Here is a 20,674-nt window from a genome sequence, read left to right as displayed (position 1 = left end):
ACTTAAAGGGTAGATAGTACACATCCCACAGAGACCCACAGGTAGATAGATAGGATATGGAATCAATGTCCCTTCGATCTAACTTCACGAAAATCTTGAAATCTTAAATTTAAACTAGTAATGCAAGGATATCTGACCAACGGTCAAGCTGTTCACTGGCCAGAGTGGTTCATGGGAACCCAGGATAGTCCAGGGAGTTTTTCTAGAGCTGGTCTAGAGGATCGCCATAGGACAACCCGTGTCCGCTGGAGACTCCGGAGCGAGTGGCCAGAAGAACTAGAACCAATTACTGAAATGTGACTGATTGAACGAAGAACATTTTCGAAAAATTAATATTTTCCATTAAATAAACATTGCAGCAACTATTTCTGCTATAGATATTGTTAATAACAGTCGTACATAGTCGCTGGTACAAGTTATTAGCACTTGTAATTGTTAGTTAATGAAATACTAAGTTTTCAAGAAATGTCGAACGCAGAATAATGTATCAAAAAGTAATAATTTCCGCATTCATTAACTAACAATTGCGAATATCAATTATTTGTGCAAGCGCACAGTGCACGTGACTGTTATTAACAATATGTGTACCAGAAGTTATAACTGAGATAGCTATTTTATGGAAAATATCAATTTTTCGCAAATTACTGTTCCTTAGATCAGTCTCGAAATTTTAACTAACCGAAGAACTTCTCTGATTGGTTTCTCATCTTCCTCGAGACAGTATAAATACCCCTGCAGGAGCACGAGTACCTCAGTTTCCGCGGGTCCTCCGGCGGGAACGGACCTCCTCGGGATCCTGGAGGCCCCCTGGACCCTGGACCTCGGACCTCCCTGGAGCCTCCTGGACCCCTGGACACCACTGACCAGTGGGCAGCTGGCCGATGACCAGTGGTCATCTTGGCTGACCGGTGAGTTTTTGCACAAATTTTAAATTTATTTTTTTTGTTGGCCTTATTTTGCATATACCCCCTCTTTTGCCCTCTTTTGTGCACCTTTGCGCACATTTGCGCACATTTGCGCTCTTTTGCGCTCTTTTGCGCTCTTTTGCGCTCTTTTGCGCTCTTTTGCGCTCTTTTGCGCTCTTTCGCGCTCTTTCGCGCTCTTTCGCGTTCTTTCGCGTTCTTTCGCGTTCTTTCGCGTTCTTTCGCGTTCTTTCGCGCTCTTTCGTGCTCTTTTGTGCTCTTTTGTGAACTTTATTAATCAAATGAAGATATCAGAAGAAGATTAATCCAATTAATATTTCAAATTCCTACATTTGATTTCTATTCTCGTCTTTTATTTGATATCGTATCCCCCGAGGGATGGCATTAACATTATTAATTTTTAGTTTTACAGGGTTTAGCAATAACCACCGAATGAAGATTTTGAAACAGGTAATTAATCAAATATATTTTTGTTTTCTTTTACTGTAATATGTTACTACGGAATTCCTCATACTCTTCGATGGTTGTAGATTGTTTTGTCAATCCTCTATATTTTGTAGAAAGCTTCTCAAATTCCACAGCTGATTCTAATTTCTTATTTTACAGGTTGTAAGTAAACATCGAATGAAGATATTAAAAGAAGGTAATTACAATTAATATTTCTAATTTTTACTAGGAAGATTTAATCAAATGTCAACCTTGTTTAGTTCAATTCTCTTTTAAAAAATGTTTTCTATAGATTCAATGTTTGGATTGTTCTGTCAATCCTTTCTTGTTTCTATAATGTTCTTACAAAACATTTCATTCTCTTCGAGGGCTGTAGATCGTTCTATCGATCCTCTATCGTTCTCTAGAAGGTTACCCAGCGCTCATTTCTAATTCTAATCATTATCATTTTTCCGCTCCTCCAATTTTTCTTGTATTCTACAATTTAGGTGAATACCATACATTCATCTAACGAAGACATTGAATCCCCCGAGGGATTGTGTTAACAATTTTAATTTTTAATTTTACAGGGTTTAGATAATCATTGAATGAAGATTTTAAAACAAGAAATCAGTCGAACGCAATTTCGTCCTCTTCTGCTGTAATATGTTCTCTCTTGATTCGGCTCTTGGATTATTCTATCAATCCTTTCACACTTCTCTAATATTCATAAACACCTTTCCATTCTCTTCGAAGGCTCTCAATCGTTCTATCAATTCTCTATCGTTCTGTAAAATGGTCCCCAGTGTTCACTTCTGATTCTAATGTTCAGTTCTAATGTTAATCTCTTCCAATGACTTCTAATGTTTAGATTTTAAGATTTTTGTAAGGGGAGATTGAGCAAACTTTGGTCTTTCTCTTGCTCTTGAGGCGGCTGCCTCAATCTTTCATCCCTTCATACTCTCTTGTTTCATCGCTGGTTGCGTTTTTACTCTTTACTTGAAGATTGAAGAACGAAGACGTCGCATCCGCCGAGGGATTCATCGCTTCTAGTATATAAGTCGCAATCGCTTAGAATATTTTTAAGACCCTACTTTTAAGTTTCCATTGTAAAATCATTGTAACAGTGCCGAGTAGTCATTTCTTAACTCTCTTTGCTCGGCTACTTCCTCCTCACCTTCTGTGAGGAGGTCATCTGCTTCTCTTAGTAGAAGCAAATGTCCAACTGTGGAATCGGCGGTCGATGGAGCTTGTTCTTCTTCCCTTGGGGGTTTGTACTAGCGAGAGACGATGTGGACACCGAATGGTGTGTGGTATGACACACTTGCAGGTGGAAACCCCACAGTTCAATCAGGCAACTGATTGTGCTGTGAGGTGCCAGTCGCCTTCTCCTAGTACCCGTCTTCAAGGTGGAAGGACTCCCACCACCGATTGTCTATTTCATGGTTGCCTTACGCGGTAGACTTTACCTATTCCCAATCTCTACTCTATGATTACTTGGCACTTCTCTGCTTTGAGATCCAAGGAAAAGGCGTGGATGGAACTTGGCTTCCATCCATGTCTTTGCCTTTCTAGTTTATATTCACTGTACAATTGTCGAGTTGTCATTTCTTAACTTCTTTTTTTGATACTTGTTCCTCATCTTTGGTGAGGAAGTCACCGCTGCTTCTCTTGGTAGAAGCATGTGACCAACCGTGGAATCGTCGGTCGGTGGAGCGTGTTCTCCTCTTGGGGGTCTGTACTAGGAGTGACGCCACGGACACAGTAGGGTGTGTGGAAAGACACACTCGACTGTGGAAACTACACGTTTCCGCCTTTTGCGCATTCTCTTTACCAGCCTGTCGGAATTAGGTCTACTTCGGTAGCTCCTATGTGGCAGCAGGGAGCAATGGTCAACTGACTGAATCGTGTAGTGCCGTACGCCTCTCCGACCTACCGGCCTTCAAGGTGGTAGAGCTCACACCATCGCTCGTCTATTTCACGGTTGCATTAGCTGTAGAGTCCAATTCAATCAAACCATTCCTAATGATAACTCGACAATTTCCTACTTTAAGGTCCAAGCTAAAGGCATGCATGGAACCTAGCTTCCATTCATGTCTTTGACTTGTTAGTTTAAGATTTTTGTAAAGGAAAATCGATGGAACCTTGTTTCCATCTATTTCCCTGTGGGTCTCCACTCGCAGCAACCTCCACGCGGTGAGACCTGGGCAATCGGTTTTGTCCGAGCTAATGGCTGCGATTTGTCAATAGAAAAAAGATACTATTTATAAACATTAATACATTTTTCAGAAAAATTATCGGATCACTAATTTTGGCCCTAAAATGTTAATGAAAATAATTAATTAAGGAGCTCATGTGTTTTTTGAATGTTTTAATAGCTAAAGAAGTAGAAATTTAAATTGTATGTGATCTCTGTCAACAATTTGAGGTTTTTGCAGATACTTTATCAATTTGTTATTAACTTATCAAGACACTGTATTTTATTACGCATCCGTATTATAATTTGAATTCTTACCACTCGTAGCGCTGTACTCTTATTTCACGCAGAGGCTCAAAAGCGTGGGACAGAAAAAGGCATTAGTTGTCCACTCTATTCAGTATCCTTGTCTGTGTCCAGGCCTACAAACAGTCGTTTCTTCGAAACATTATTACCAGAATTAGACAGATTACAAAAAATTTGTATATTTTAGTAGAATTATAAAGGAGTAGTAAGTTTCGAATAAAAGTATCAATAGTTTGAAAATTACCTTAAAACACTCTAAATCAAATAAATTTACTCTGCAGTAAAAATCTGCAATAGCCAATTATCATCAGAAGTGACTGCGAAGTTATAATAGAACCAAAAAAAGGACGAGTAGATAAGCATTTATTTATTTGACGGTATTTTTCACAAATAAAGTTACGAATTTAAAGCCATGCGTCACGCTACGCAGATTCATGTACTCTATAGACGAGCCTAGACATTTCATTCTCCCACGGGATTACCGCGTTAGAGATTCCAGCAGAGTGCCACCAGATGGCAACACCAGTACGCAAGAAAGCGGACGGTACGATCGAGCAGCGCCAGTCGATCGTTGACTGCGTCCGCAGGAGGACGGTAGGGTTGACAGTTGCACGCTATCTCGCCGAGGCTCGGGATTGGTCGACGGTTCTCCCGTAAGCCCCGCCTACCAGGTGGTCGTTCGAAAGTGTAGTTGTGTAGTTCCTTACGGCGAAACGACGGGCGCTGCTCTCTCCCCAACGTACCCAATCGCGAGAAAATCTGAAATGAGACGTGTCGGCGCGCTAATATGTGACGGTTGAGAGGAAACGAGGACCAGGAACGTGCGAGAGGGTGGTTTACGCGCGGGTGCTACCACTTTCGAAGCGTGACGAGGAGGACGGGGACCGCGTGAAGAAGTGGCGAAAAAAAATACGGTGGAGAGCGTGGCGGAAACAAATCAAAAGGAACGCGAAGAAAAAGGAAAAGGGAAAATACGTCGGTGGAATCGAGAAGGAGACGCGTGTGTGCCAGAGCTGCGGGGCCCAAGTGCGAGAGGATCCTCTGTTTCGGGGGGGGTTGTATGTCTTTCTATCTTTCTCTCCGTCTCTCTCTACCTTCTTCTTTTTTCTCCTCTCTTCCCTTCTGTTTCTCTCTCCGTCTACGCTCGGTTCGGTTCCACGCCGTGAAATTACACCGATCGTCATCGGTCGTCGTCGCAAGTGTTGCACCTCCTTAGGCGGCTGTATGTAGCATGCGACGTTTCCGTATCGCGGCCTGAGGAAGCAGACCGACGAGAAGAAAAAAAAAAGCAGCCCAGAGGAAGGAGAAGAAAAGTGCTTCGGGTTTCGCGAACAAGGACGTCGTCAGCTGTGTGCGCTTTTACGAGGGGGACGTGTGTGCGAGAGAGAAGCCGCTGCTGAGAGACAGAGAAATGGCGGCGCTGGTGGCAGGTGTCCAGTATGGTTTGTCGTCGCACAGTAATTTTCACGAAAACAAGTCCCTGATCTTCGTGAAGCTCACCGACTCGGCGCAACGTGCCATCGAGGACTTCCTCAGGAATCGGGTGAGTAAATCTTGCATCGAATCCTACCGACAATCGGCCACAGCCACCTTTTCTCCCCTTTGCGCGTACGTATAGGCTAAGATCGCGAGTTTTGTGGCTGGCTGGGGAGCGCGCGCGTTGCCCCTGTCCGTGTGGGGTGCCTGTGTGTTCGTGCGCGCCTCTGCACGTCACGGAGCGGCCATACGTGTGTACGTGAGCCTGTATGTGTGTGCATACGCGCGTGTGTGTCGTAATGTCGTGCCAAGGAAAGAGATACTCGATCGTCAACTCGCTCGCCATATTTCGCGTGGAATTTCGTTAACGCGGCCATCGGCGAGGATCGTCTTTGTCCCTTATGATTGAAATTCGCGTTATTATGCGACAGCGATAAGTGTGTTACGGTGTAACCAGCGCGAGAAAGATCCTAGAACACGCTCGGGAGGCCACGTTGGCTCGTTAGCAGCTGGTCACTGCTCCACGCGTTTTACTTGCTCCTTAGACACGGTTCAAGGAAAAATTCGATGCTGTTCAAATAAAGATGATCGTAGCTGGCCCTCTTGTGGACTTGTTTCGCTCGTCTCGATCGCCACGGTGTGTCCGTATGGTTTGACAACGACATTACGTAACGAGAGGACTGACAAGGCAGTTGGCTCGATGGATCGACTTCCAGAGCGATCCAGTGCCCGTTCGAAAATCCCGCTTTCCCTGCTCCCCGCCGTAGAAATAACCTAACCTGAATAATTGGAGAGTCGCGTTCCGCGCGATGCGAAAATGGATGAATCATCTTCTGCCCAGTCATTCTGCTTTGGGATCGCGACGCTTTTTCTCTCTAAGTCGACTTTCCTGTCGTTTCTTTTCCTTGCATCGGTTCTGCACTGTTCGTGGAAAATAACTCTGCTGCGCTTCACTGACACGGCTTCGTGGTTTCTCCTTTAGAGGTTATGTTTGGCACTAGCATCTATAGAATTTCATCCTACGCGTAGATTTTAGTTTGCTCTCGATGAGAGAAGTTCCTTCGGATCTTGTTTCATTGAAAGGAGGCATGAGCATGATCATGTAGAAGTTATCGAAAAATCGCTTCATACGCTGATTATTGCACCACCTGACGGTGTAACCTAACCTCTTGGACGAGATTCGAAAGTAAAGTCGTCGAGGGGCGTGCCTTTCGTCAAAATGTATCGTTAACATTGAAGCCGAATAGTGCATGCAACGTTGTAGATCTTATTTATGAATGGATTTAGTCTCTCGATAGAATAAACAGAATTTTTTCTATCTTACAACTCGCGTGGTTAGTTGCTTTCTAATCAATACTCTGCTGATTGTGCTTCGAAACGAATCTATTCTATGTGAAAACTTTGCTTGTTTACTCAATAGTCAATGAATTTTGTTAATTAAACCTCTCTATACAGTACTTTAAATAAACATTTAGTATCCGAGACATTTCTTTAGTTCCTCGAAATTATTTTAACTTGAAGCCTCTTTAGGTTATAATCCTTTCAACTTAAGAGAGACAGAAATATCTATTTTAGCTAACTCCATGTATTTGTCTCTGCAAAATCATGAAGAATATCAAAATCAAACCTTAACCACGTGTTTCTTGGGCCTTCTGAATCACTTTAATGCAAAAGTGAATTTTCAGAATAAAAGTACCTAAACCCAGCAAAAGTAACACAAGCGAGACAGGCCTTTTCGTCGTCTCTTAAACAAAAAGACAACTGCCCCCGAAACGTCTCGTCGAATAAACGGCAGATGATACGGTATCGTCGATCTATTTTCACGGGTACAAAGCGAAAGGGAGAAAGAAATGTCTCGGGTCGAACGGAAAAAAACGTGAGAATATCTGCACGAGTTTCGTATGGGTCACCGGTTATCGTGAATTTTTTTTGTCCCTCCCACTCCCCCGCGTGTTTCGAACGTTACATCCCGTCGTCGCACCGCCGTACTCTCTCTCGTATTCGTGAAGCTTCGAAAATAACCGACGCCGCGCCTCGGCCGGTGCACGAAATTTCACGACGGGGACCTTACGGTCGTGTCAAGCCACGAGCGTGAAATTTCCCTTTCCATATGGTTCACTGGACAGCTTGGTTCGGTTGCTCGACTGACGGTCGATTCACGACGTACGTGTGTCGTTGACGTAAGAAGTCTGCTTCGACGGTCTTGGATTGAACGGGTTAATAAATGGCATTGTTACGAACGGTGGATCTCTTTGGAAATTACCCAGCGGCTCGAGTGGACAGCTGTTTGTTGCTAGGGACGCGGTTAGGTCACCACGGTCTGCTGGATGGCTACTTTTTCGTGGATGTCGTATGAGTATATGGGGATTGTTTAATGCTTTCGCGAAATTTCGAGCGGTGCAGCGAAGGTGAAACTTGGCCAGGGGGTGTGGAAATGTAGATTCGTCTTTTAGAGAAGCAAATGATATTTTTAGTTTAGTTAGTTTGTGGGATATTGAGAATATATACATATATATGTTTTATGTAGTAGTTTACTAATCTTTATGTTATGAAAGTGGTTTCTTGGTATTACACAACTTTTAGAGTAGGATGTGAAAAATGATACGACGCTAGATACAGTAGTTAAAAATATCAGGAAATTGGAGAGGTATTTATTGATACGAGAAAATAATATTCTTATTCATTAAAATATCTAATATTCTTATTTTAATTACTGAAGAAGTGGAAGTTTATTTTATTGTTGTGAAGAAATTATTTATGTGAATATGCAGCAAAATAGCAGTCAAATATTTTATTTTCCAACGCGTTGAGAATTCTAAATATAACAGTGAGTTATTACTTGAAGTAAAATAAACGTGACACGAAATGCAAATAAATATTTCAGAGAATATTCATATTTTACGAAAACTAAAATGGATTCAGTTTTCGCGAATAAAATTCCGTGGAGTTATTCTCAACCATACGCGTTTCTATTGGGAGTATATTTCCAGAATTTTCAAAAAACAACAGGCGTCGTTAGTTCATCGAAATCAGTCGGGGTTACAATTTATCGCGAAAGATATAATCGAAATGTAAATAAAGTAGGTTCATAAAATGCAGATTTAATAACAAAATCCGTTGGCAAGCCGGATCGTGTCTACATTGTGTAAATAACGTTAAAATAACAACGTCGTTACGCTATCTGAAATGTATAAAAGATAAGTACATTTCGCGAAACCAAAGCACATAAAAAGTCACACTTAATCCTTAGATTCGTTCCTTATATTCGCACAGATTCAATATCATGGTCCACTTGACCCAAATTCACTTACACAGAGAAAAGTGCAACGCATCCAACGAAATCGTAACGAATGGAAATCTGTATTTACAATTCAGCGAAACCAGCTGTTCGATCGCTAGAAATCGTGTTGAATCATTGCAATCCGCGGAATCTTTTTTCTTCTGCAGACGCTGCGTAAGGGGATAGCAGTAATTTAAAGAAAAACGTGCATTTTAGCAAATTTGCAACCTATATATACCACAATCGAAACCAAAAATATTCATACAGGTTGTTTTAAAACCACACTATGAAATTGTGTCACTATATTCAATGAGTAAAAAAGTGTGTCGTGGAAACATTAGGTTTAGAGAGATTTCATGAAAAAGCTAAAAAGAAATTTTGAAGTAGGTATGAAAATAGTTTAGCTTCTGTGGATTATGATATAGAAGTTGGTGCTGTTTCTTGATATTTATCCATTTATCTATGTTTACTATTTGGGGTCACTGAAGGTAATCGAGCAAACATGTACAACTACATATACGTATGTACTATAATTTCCTTGCAAATGCTACATAATCGAGCTATACAGTATGATTTTATACGGATTCTCAGAAACATGTCTGTTGTTAAGTTCAATGCCTCGACCATATTAAGATCGAGCTACAAACGGGAAACTATAATTTAAAATTGAAAGTTACACAAACGCATTTCCTATTATTCGAATGTCATTTATTAGTAAGAACTTTCACTGATCTCAAATACCCCAAACTATTCAAACATTAATTATCCCAATTGCAGTTGAGACATAGTACTATTAGACACTCTACAGTCTACGATAATTCCCCCACTCAAATAAGAGAAAATTCTATTCTTCAAATTTCCTCGCTGGAAGCAGCAATTTCTCATACACCAATCCACTGTATATTGAAACAGTTGCATCAGAAGATCTACCTAATAATTCCCTGTTTAAAATCTCTTTACAAGAGTCTGTACATGTACTGACACACTTAAATCATCGAATGTTGAGGCACCTTTTACGACCAGAGGCTGCAGGTCGCGGAACCCGCGCGAAATTGCGATCGGAATGCTGCAAAGCGTTGTTTCGTTCCACGCGAAGAAGCAGTCGTTGCATTATGCCTTGGCGAGCGCAATCGGGTCCCGGTGCCATGCGTTGCGTCGCGCAGCCCCGTGTCCTTTCGTGCGGATAAACATTTCGTTTGCGACCGAGCGAACGCTGTAATTTGACCGTGCCGTCGGCAAAGGTTGCGTGTTAAAATAATCCTCTTCTCCCGATAATCGTCCCTCAATTAACCGATCAATCCGCGCGAGCCTCCGCCGCGGCGCGGGGGCAAAAAGCATCGGCAAGGCGGGGGGACGCTCAAGTCGTCGTTACGCCAGAGATTATCTAACTTTCGCGACGTGTAATTTGCTTCTTCGGATGCAAATTCGATCTTCTTTGCGCTGGTTGCGCCGCCGCCAACTATTAACGTAATCCGTCAACGCGAGGCTGGGACGCATATGGCGCCTTTTGTGCTCGCTGCACCGTTGATGCGCATTGTTCTAACGTGCTAACGTCGAGTGAGCTTTGTTTAGCCTGCTTTTGACGGTAATTGGAGGATCGGCTGATAAAATGACTTCATTCGCCTACGGTGTTTGTTCTGCGGCTCTGCGAGCTGAGCGAGAGCCTCTTTTGCAGGGTTCGCGAAGGTGAAGGTGGAGAATGAATTTTGGTTGGGGTACGGGGCTGTTTATGAGAATCTTTGGTGGAATGAAAGTTTCATTAAATGGGAGAAAGCAAGTGGATTAGCGTAGCAGGTTGTAAATTCATTGAAATGTTTGGCTTTTGGAATATTCATGATGAATAGTTGTAATACTTATATGCGTGTATAATATGATTGTTATGGGAAATGAGTGTTACACAGGGACATGTAATACTTGAATTTTCTTTCTAGCTTTTCAGTTGCACATGTTTTTGTATTAATTATTGGACTTCATTCTTCTTAGGAAATCAGCATTAGCTAGCTACTATTAAAGATTTGCACTTTAATAATTCATGAATGAGATACTTTCACGGTACCACGTTCTTCTTTCAATTCATTACTCTCAATACTTATGATTTCTCTATAATTCACACGCACATACCAGACCTAACTTCATTAAACAAATTCAGTCATTTCTTACATATCCACTTATTACATTTATCACCGTAATGACATCAGTAGAACACGAGCAGTGAGTCCCCACGGAAAGAAAAACTTCAGAAACTCGTTTTCCACTCCGTAAATCCCCAGCTCATATTTAACCTTGTGATAATACTTTGACCTCCACGTTACCCACATACATACAATTGTCTCTTCAAAGAACTCGCGCAGGAATGACTAACAATTGTCTGTAACGAATAAAATTACCAATAATCCTTCCTCAGCTACATCGATGTAGAACGTCGAGGAATCCTGATACCAAACACAACGATTATTTATTTACATCAGAATTTCCAATACCCCAAGGAAAACTGTAAACAATCGTATTACCTTCCACGAGCTTTCTAATTCACATAAAACGCAACGTGGTTCCCCAGGTGTGAACTCGAGAGGGGGGATAAGGAAGGTCGTCGTTTGTGGAGCAAGCGTCGAAACGCTCTCGCGCGGTACGTGCGAGCGCATTCGAATCTCCCTGTCTCCTGTGCAGTTGCATAATCCCGCAGCGCGCGCTTGATGTCGCGCACCTATGTTCTCGAATGCGAACAGGGAAAATGCGCAACGCCACGGGCAAACTGATACAGGGGCAAGGGAGGAGGGGTGCAATTTTGCGCGGCCATCAAGTAATTCAGGCCAGGGAGCCGTGCGTTAACGACGACGCTGACCTTGAATGTCAAGACTCCACACGAATGTCTGCATGCGAACGAACACAATGGACGAGAATGCGTCTCGAGGCGATACTGTCGCGTCTTTCGAGGCTTTTCTCGATTGCCTGTAGGGCTGCCATTCGTGGGTTGGCTTCGCTTCCGGGGTAGATAAGTGGAATATGCTATTCGAATATATTCTTCGATATAAATATAGTCTAGTAGGTTTTTCTGAGTATTTGTGGGCTGTAGAAAGTGTTGAAGTTTCTTTGATCTTTAATCCTCGTGCACTATTCGTGTAACTATGACTAGGTAAATCGTATTTTGAGAATAGATAAATTTGAGTTTCCTGTAGGTATCTACTTACAAATTTTGGTAAAATAAGTGTGAAGATATTTGTGTAATGGCGTTCAGAGGGCTTCGAAAGTCTCGATTGTCTACTTGAAATTATTCTTCGTGAGTTCGTGTCTTCCTTTTCCTGTTAAGTACATGTATACTTTTAGTGCCGATAGGAAAGGACGTTCTATTTTGAAAACGCTTATCGTTTCCTGCAGTTAGTGGATTACTGATAATCCCCCCACGTGTCAGGGTGTGTTAAAAGTAACAGACAAGAGAAGCCAAGTGTGGAACTTAGTTCTACTTTAGAAGTCACAGTTCCACATGTATTTTAGGAACAGCAATTTCGAGCACTCCTTATTTGACATTCTTCAATTCATTATCTTACAACAGAGCCAGATTATTCCAGCAACTCCTAACAAAGCGTTCCACAGAGTTTCCTCCGATCGATTCGTCCTATGTCGAGGACCAAAAGAATTCTTTGCCCTCGTGCAAGCGAGAAAGAGGGAAAAGCAGGGTTAAACGAGATGCAGGGCAGGTCGTTGAAAAAGCGAAGCGAGATTCACAGGCGGCAGGCCTTCCGGGGCTCCTCGACTCTCCCAAAGGCCAGTCCTCGGCCTGGGTACGTGGCATAACCCCGTAAGAAAAGAGGCGTGGGGCCCCCTTTGAGTAGCACAGCTGTTCCTCGAAACTTGAATAACGATCCGGGGGAACAGGCCGCGCGGCGACGGCTGGAAATTTTACAAACCGAGAATAAGTATTGCCTCGGAGCGTGATTCGAATTAAGGCGTCCTGGACTGTCGTGGCATATACGCTGCTCGATGGTGGACTATTAAGGGGCAACGTTTCGTTCGCTCGACTGCTGTAAAAACCTGCTGGCTATTGGAACGGGAAATTGCGTCTCTGGACGATTATAGGGAAGTGTAATTGATAGAAAAAGTTATGGAGAAAAACTGTAGAGGAGGAATATATGGGAATCTAGGGCTTGATAGTTCGAGGCGTCGTGTTTGTGTTCTTCGAAAGCTATAGAAGATTTTGACTCCTTTGGGATTTTTCTTGAGATGTATTCTTCATAGCCAAGCTGAGTAAAAGATACCCTATTACTCAAGTTGACAATTGTTTAATACATTAGCGACAAGAGTACAGTAAAACTGAGTGAGAGAAATAATCTATTTTATTTAAGAACATGAATTTCATAAAATGACCCACAAGATGATACAAATTATCTGAAGGTACTACATCTTGACACACAGTGACAAAAAAAGTAGAATTCTCAATCTCGATTCAAAAAAGTACATCATCCTACGGTTGTCAATCAACTCATTGGCCTAGCTATCAGCAAAGAAATCTCATAAAAAGGTATCGATCACCTCCTCGGAGCAATAAAACCTTAGGTGGGCATTTTCACCAACGTGCATTAACAATCTTGATTTCTTGGTCTCGCATCGGCGTTGAGCGATACGCGTTTGAGCGAGAAGCAACGCTCGTGTATTTTTAACGAGCGGAACATTTAGAAAGCGTTGGTTTCGACGACTGCTGCGAACGTTTCGTCGCGAAGACGCGAGGAAAGCTTCGCAGCGCGACGTTTTGTCGACGGACGTCGCGTCGTTTCGATGGTCAGCTTCGAAAAGACCAGTCTTCTTTCTTTTGTCATCTTATCGTCGTCGATCATCTCACGACTGTATTCGATTCGCGGAACGCCTCGACGCGTCGCTCGAAATAGAAATCGGCCTTTCTCGTCGCTGTTTATATTAAGTTTCTCCGTTCCGGAAAACGCGGCTTGCGCTGGCTGGATTCGAGGTGGGTAGAATCGAGGCAGGGGGTGGTCAGTCGGTAGTCAAGGAAACAGATGTCTCGTAGGGTTCGTCGTGGCGACGTTCTCTAATTTGTCTGCTGCGTTTTCACGTGCTTCCCGTCGTCCCCTCTTTCCTTCGTTTTCCCGATCGTGTAGCTTTGGGGGCTTTCAGTGGTCTATCGCTTTTCATCCATTTTTAATTTGGCCCCTTTCCATCGCATTCTGAGGCTCCTCCTGTCTGTAATTTTAACGATAAAAGCGAGAGTCTTCTTCAGACAAGCTCCTCACAATTCTGCATAGACTTCATTTTTTAATGTGAAAGTAGGATGAACAGACGAAATTTAATGGATAAAAAAACGTATGTCTATTTTTTTATTATTATAATATCCTCGTTATCTGAAGTTTGTTTATTCGTACTTTTAGTAGCCCAAGGCGACATAAATCAGTATTACAAAGAGTGACCCGTCGAATTTCCATATATTAATATCGTTTAATTGCGCAACATCGCAACCTCGATTCCACATGCGTTATTTCATTTCGTTTGCACATAAATTTTGGGCGGATAACGTGAATCTTGTGCGTCGAAAGCGATGGTTTAACGTATGCGATTTTCCTCCTTCATTTTTAACGCTCCGCCTATTTTCGATCGATCGATCGATTCTGTCGATAATTCTTACGATGTATGCGATCATACGCAGTCGAACTTACGGGTAATCAGCGTCGATCTGCACGGACGATTAACGTCGAGGAAAATCGTTTGGTCGATCTCGTTTGCGGTTACGAACGGCTGCCGATGGAAATCGACCTCGCAAACCAAAAGAAAAGAGGTTGCTAATCAGTGGTAAAATCCAATTAAAATTCTCCTCCTATCATTCGATGGACAAGAATTTCTGTCGTAAACTTGTGAAACGAGACAATTATTGCTTGATCTGTGGAAGCGATTGATCTATGTTGCGCACAAAGAATTTCAGAAGGACTGAGTGGATGGAGGGAGCTAACGAAAATAAACGGAACGTTCTGATGTTTGTAAGGTCTTCTTTTACGCTTTGACTGCGACACCTCTAGACTGTGAGTGATAGGTTTTATTCATATAATTATAAACATTAACATTTTAGGGAATTTATTTACAATTAAAATTGCTGTCGGATGTTTCGATAAAATTCTTCTGCTGTAGAGTATAGGACTTCTTTGCAGTATAGGACTTTAGAATATAGGACTCATTTAGAGTCCAGATTCAAGAACACATCGACTCTTCGAAAACAGTCACAAGACCTCCCACTCATAGCCAGGATTTTTCAAAACGCCCGACTTCTGACATTCTCAGCGCTTGCTTTCACCTAGAGCAATTTATATCTCGACGGGCGTAAATTGCACGCATTCGGCGCTCGGCAGCCCGTCGATTTAACGTGTTACGAAGAAACGCGTGCGCACACGCGTTGTAATGACGCCGACACGCGTAATTACATTTCCGGTTCGCGCACTACCGAGCGGTGTCATTAAATTTCACACTTTGTACATGTACAATCGTCGACGGATCGCATTATCTAATCGGGCTGATAAGCGCTCGTCTAAGGGGAGGGCACGATCACGAAGACGCTCCAGGCGAAAGAGGAAAGTAGGAGAAACGAGGTTGGAAATGATGACGAGGGAAAAACAGACGTCACGAGGAGGAAGGTGCTGAGAAAAAAGGGGAATGGGAGGAAAACGTGGAATGGTTTTGAACTCGTATACGTGGTGAAGTAGCGCAGGAGTCCCAAGGAGGTAGAATCTGGAGCAGATGTGGCGAAGATGAAGGGACTTTTTAGGTGGAGAGGGATTGGGGAAGGGAAAGAGTGATGTGTGGGCAGGGTAAAAGAAAGTAGAGACGGATGAACATGATTTTATAGTCGGTAGGTGGATGGTGAATACTCAGTTGTTTAATAAAGAATTCCAAAGCCATCTAGTGGTGCAATATGAAGAGAAATAGACCTCTGAAGGGTGTTTCCTGAGTGAATTATTTAGACTCTATGAAAATTTTTAGAAGTACGTATATTCATATTGCTCAGTTTAATAAATAGATATATTATAGATATTGATTTGTAGTATTCGTCCATTCCTCAGTTTCTCGTTTTCTGATAAAATGCTTGGATCATTCTGTATTTTTGAATAAAGAATCCAATAGAGTTTTAAAATCGTATCGAAGACGGCTGCACATGGTAAACTGGCTGGCCAGGTTCGTGCTACCTGAACGCCCAAAACGATACTTTAGGTAGGGTGTTGCGTCCACCTGCTCCTCTCACGTGCATCTGAGATTCACAGAGAAATAAGGGCCCCTCTTTTGTAGGGACCGCGAAGCGCTCGCTCCCCTCATCTGGACCCACATTTTATTCGGTTTCACGTAGCTTTTGAACCGTTCCTCTTCCACAATTTCGAACTTAAAAATCTGCTCTCTTCCACCAAAAAATGCCACGTATAATATTATCTCTCTAAAAAAAAAACTAATTTTCACCACTGTTTAACATGTGATACAATTCACTATTCTATCCTCTACATATGTACCTATAGAAAGCAAACTTGCGCGTGGTTTTGTGGTCAGTGTTATGATATCCTTAAAAAACGAGACCCAGAAACTCGAATAAACAGAAACTCTTCGTTTTCCTCGTTACGCTTGCATATTAATATTTTCTGAATCGATTGCGTAGTGGCTTGCGAAACTGGACCATCAAAATGATCGATTGCGCACTGAGGAATAATATTTTTGTTTCCTTTTCGAAGGAAGCCTGCTCGTTAATTCAAACATCAGAGCCCGAGTCATTCGCAATAATAGCAACCGTGAACGGATTCGCGTGGAACGTGTCGGGAGAATTGCTTTTTCGGGCGAACAACAAGCCACGTTTTCACTGGGAACGAATTTCGATGAGACTGGGAGAAATCAGAGATTTCTCCAGGCTGCGAGAGCGAAATTTGTACAGCGGTTCACGTGTTCGTTCCTCGTGATTGTTCTCGTGTATACAAATTTACTTAATTTTGCTGAAATGCAAAAAGCAGAGGAAAATTTGAACGATGAATGAACTTTTCCTAAATGGTCATCTACTTAGAATGTTCACAATGGCTACAAAATTAACATTTCCACTTCGTGACAGGGAAGACAGTGTATCATTGCGAAATATTCGTGAGCTTGAAATATTTACTGCTGAAAAAAGAGTTTCCTGGGCCTTCCAAATAGGACACGCGTTTGATCTTTCCTTCAGCATTGTGATTTTTATTTCGCTCAGATGCCAGACATCAATTTCTATTCAACCGTTTGCAGTTTGATGCGTTTTCCTTGTTTCGTGTCAGCGCGTTGAAATCAGGTGGGAAAAATGTTTGACGTGGATTCTAGTTTTTATGGGATCCACCAAGGGGAGGTATGAAACCGTGAGATAATTTTTCTCAATTATTCCAGTGAACGCGACTCTTTATAGACCTAAAACATTCTAAAACTTTTCTGCAAAATCTACAATTATTAAAATTCGTAAGGAAATGTCTGAATTTCTGCTAAAGAAATACGAAGATTGTCGAATTGGCAAAGCCTCTATGTTGCATTATTTATAGGCAGTAGCAAACAGCTTAAAAAAGAATCCTCTGCAATATTTCGCTAAAATATAAACCTAGAGACTAGAATCTTTCAAAACTCATAAGACAATTGATAACAATTTTGCCAGAGAAATTGAAAGATCATTGAAATGGCGAAGCCTCTGCGCTATTATTAATCATAAACAGTAGCTACTAGTTTAAAAAAGAATCCTCAGCAATATTTCTCTCGAATAGCTTCGCTTCTTCCCTAATTTCTCAATCGGAGGCCACCGCTGTGCAGCAGGTGACACTGGGGCGCAGTTTCGATAAATTTAACAAGCGCTTGAGGGAGTAGAACACGGGCCACGTTAAATTGCCCGTGGATCGCGACGTCTGCGCGCACTATTTACGCGCGTTGCATTGTATCACTTGCATAGTCTTCAGGACTATAAATTCCCCGTAGTCGGCGCGTAAAAGCGCCATAAAAAAGGTGCAAGTGCCGTGGTCGAAGAATGCAGTTGCAAAGCTTCTCCTCGGGGAAAAGGGGCCGCGGCTTTTTTCTTCTCCAGTGACCCCGGCTCGCAAGTCGGATTTCTCGAAAGAATCTTTCCCATTCGCCAGACATCGCTTTCTTCCTAGTGTTTGCAATAAGAATTTCAGCTCGAGGCATTCCTCGATGGTTATACCTATATTCTATTTATGAAAGAGTATCGTAGCTTTGATAGAGTTCGAAAGAAATGGTACATATTTAATTGTGAAAGATTTTGTGGTTTGGAAATGACTGTTCAAGGGGAATGGTCTTCTAAATGATGGAATTTTTGGAGGAGTTTTCTATGTAAATATCTATTTGAAATAATTTCGACTGCTAATAATTCTCAAAAAAATAAATCTTAGGTTGAAGCTAAAAATTCTCTCATCTATAATCTAGAATTGAAGCATCTTTTACACCGCGTCACCAAATTGAACAGAACTCCTAAAATAAAAATGCTCCAGCGTGTAATCCAATTAAGTAGATAGGTTCCAGTAATGAAGCCTTCAATCAACGCTGCTAGCTTTCCACTTGTATCGTTATTTCAGATTCGCTCCCATTCGCTCAACAGTTCATTTTCCACTGCCTTCATATCGTTTTTCTCCTCGGTGTTGCTCAGTTCCGAGCCAATAATCGTAGGCGTTCAGGTGGCTCGAAAGATGCCCAACGACACGTAAAATCCACCGAAGACCCGCGACGACAGGCTCTTATCGCTTGCCTCCTCTCTTCGTCCTCGTCTCCCCCAGGAAACAAAGCGTCGGTTCCGCGAAACTCGAGAGATTCACGTCGATATAGCAGCCCTGGCAACGCGGCACCGAGCGTTTCCTTCCGTCCTATTATCTCGGTTCTTGCTCGTTTTTCATCCGTTCGCCTCCATCTGGCGAGGTTTGATGGGACCGTAACGCAATTGAAACTTCATCGCGGAGGCGCCGCTGCAGCTGCACCAGGAGCAAGCGAGCGGGAGATTAGCCCCGCGTCCTTGGGGCCGCTGAGAATATCCGTGCGATGGAAATCGATACAGCCTTTGGGAACGATCTGAGCAGGACACCTTCCCGATTCTTGTTTGAAACAGCTTTTCCGTGGCGGAAAGGAATGGAAGAACGAGGGGGGAATAGGGAGTTTTATAACTCAACTTTATTGAGGAAATTGATTTTTTATGGTTTAGGTCGTCAGGGAAGAAACGGGGTTCAATTAATTTAATTCTTTGATAAGGTCTAATATTTACAAGTTTAGCAACATTCGTAGTCTGATAAATTGACTAAGGGTCATCTTCTTGTTCCTCTGTTTGTTTGAAGTAAGAAAATTAAATAAAATTTTATATATTTTTATTAACTATCGATTTAAACATTTGTCAATATATGAAGTCATCATAATGTAACACACATGTAATGTGACTCACATGAATTTAGGAAGGATCACTAAATCTGTATATTTAAATCAAAATTACTAAAACCATGAAGTGAGAAAAATCAACAGAATATATCATCATTAATAAGCTGTACATATCATCTCATCAGAACTTTAACTAAAACCTAACAGAAACAGCACCACAAATCAGAAGTCACCGCTAGAATTACCCTGACCCACATACAGGTCATGAGTCTCCAGCATACCAACCACCCAAAACCACGTGGCTCAAAAGCTCCAAAATCCAAACCTTCAACCAGCTCCTCTACCAGCTCTAATCCCCAAGCTCATCCCTCCCACACGACCCTCGAATGAAATGCAAATCGGATGCAAGTGGACGCACAATGCCCTAGAACACAATGCCCCAGAGCGCAACAGTCGAAACGATTCGACGATTCGCCGTGAATCGTCGCGGGGATTGGCAATAAGCGAAAGTATCGCGGCGACAGGAGGTAACGGGACGGAAATCGGATAATCGATTGCAGGAAGCGAGTAGAGGACGGCCGATCGAAAGCAGCGATCGACGGGAGAGTTACGGTCCGGCGGCGGATGTCTCTCGATCAGGGAGCGCATTAAAAAGGATCGGTGAAGGGAAAATGTCATTAATACCCGGCGATAGCTGCGTCGGCGAGCCTCCCGTGCAGTTATTCGGCGAGCAAATGCTTTCTCCGAGGAAGGCCTCCGAGACGTCCTTTCTCTCTAAGGACGCCGGGTGCCGTGAGAGTTCGTCTCAAGGCCGTTGCACTTGTGCAGAGACTCCTTGCTCGGCTGCACCTTAAAGATCACGAGTGGAGAAAAAACTGCCTGTGGAAGAGTGAAATTCGAAATAAAAAAAAGAAGAAGAAGCGGAGAATCTCAGTTGAGCATGCTCCGCGGATCATGAGTTTAAGCAGCCTTTCACTGTGCTGAATTAATGTTATCAGACTGCTTATACAATTACGGATCCGCTGATTCAATTGGGTTTTGTAGCGACTGTGTTTTGTAGTTTTGTTTGCGAGGAACTGTGTTCGAAGAGATTACCTAGGCAATAAGCTGCACTTGGATGGAGAATATTCTTGAGTGCGCAGTAGATCGCTGTTTGGCATAGCCACTTGACGAGATTCAGGTTAAACTCCTTAGGCATCGCTTGTCTATAAAAGCCTACGTCAACTGAGATACCCGATAGCCATCTATTCGCTAGTATGCGCTGAGACCTCGTTCGACAATTCCTGATGTATCTGCTACTCAATTCTTTCAATGATCCATCCTATGATTCCTTCGATGGAGTCTCTTCTTAACAAGAAAATTTCTTCCTCATCGATGATATCGAAGTGTCCCTTAGTTCAGAATTATCTATCATATTTTTCACCGCTTCTTTGTCAACACAAGCGATAATCAACCTAGAAAATTAAATATCGTCGAAATAATGAAGCAGGAAACTCGAACTTGGATGCCACGATCATTTGAAGTGCCAGTGATTAAGAGGTTTAATTGGCACGCGTTAGAAGACGACGTTATTAATCGAGCTATCATTATCTGCCGATACCATGGTCGTTACACTCTCCCTCCACGGTTCAGCGTCTTTATCGGACGCGTCGCGTCCACTCGTTTCCCGCGACGAGGCATAATTATCGAGCCGTTTTCATGTAACACTAGCCAGCTAGA

At 42.6% G+C, this 20,674-nt stretch overlaps 1 protein-coding gene across 1 annotated transcript in view; it reads left to right on the top strand.

Annotated features, from left to right (window-relative positions):
- Positions 1 to 5,253: 5,253 nt before the first annotated feature.
- Su(tpl) (Suppressor of Triplolethal) overlaps positions 5,254 to 20,674 on the top strand; it is a 122,782-nt gene continuing 107,361 nt past the window's right edge. Inside the window, exon 1 of the mRNA XM_076375323.1 lies at positions 5,254 to 5,395. Within this exon, the coding sequence (XP_076231438.1) occupies positions 5,264 to 5,395 (132 nt within the window). The 5' untranslated portion in view covers positions 5,254 to 5,263. The remainder of the gene's footprint in view (positions 5,396 to 20,674) is intronic.

The sequence above is a fragment of the Calliopsis andreniformis genome, chromosome 3, assembly GCF_051401765.1.
Source record: "Calliopsis andreniformis isolate RMS-2024a chromosome 3, iyCalAndr_principal, whole genome shotgun sequence".
NCBI classification, from domain to species: Eukaryota; Metazoa; Arthropoda; class Insecta; order Hymenoptera; family Andrenidae; genus Calliopsis; species Calliopsis andreniformis.
Note: the sequence above shows the minus strand (reverse complement) of the source record. Positions and strands in the feature narration are given on the sequence as shown.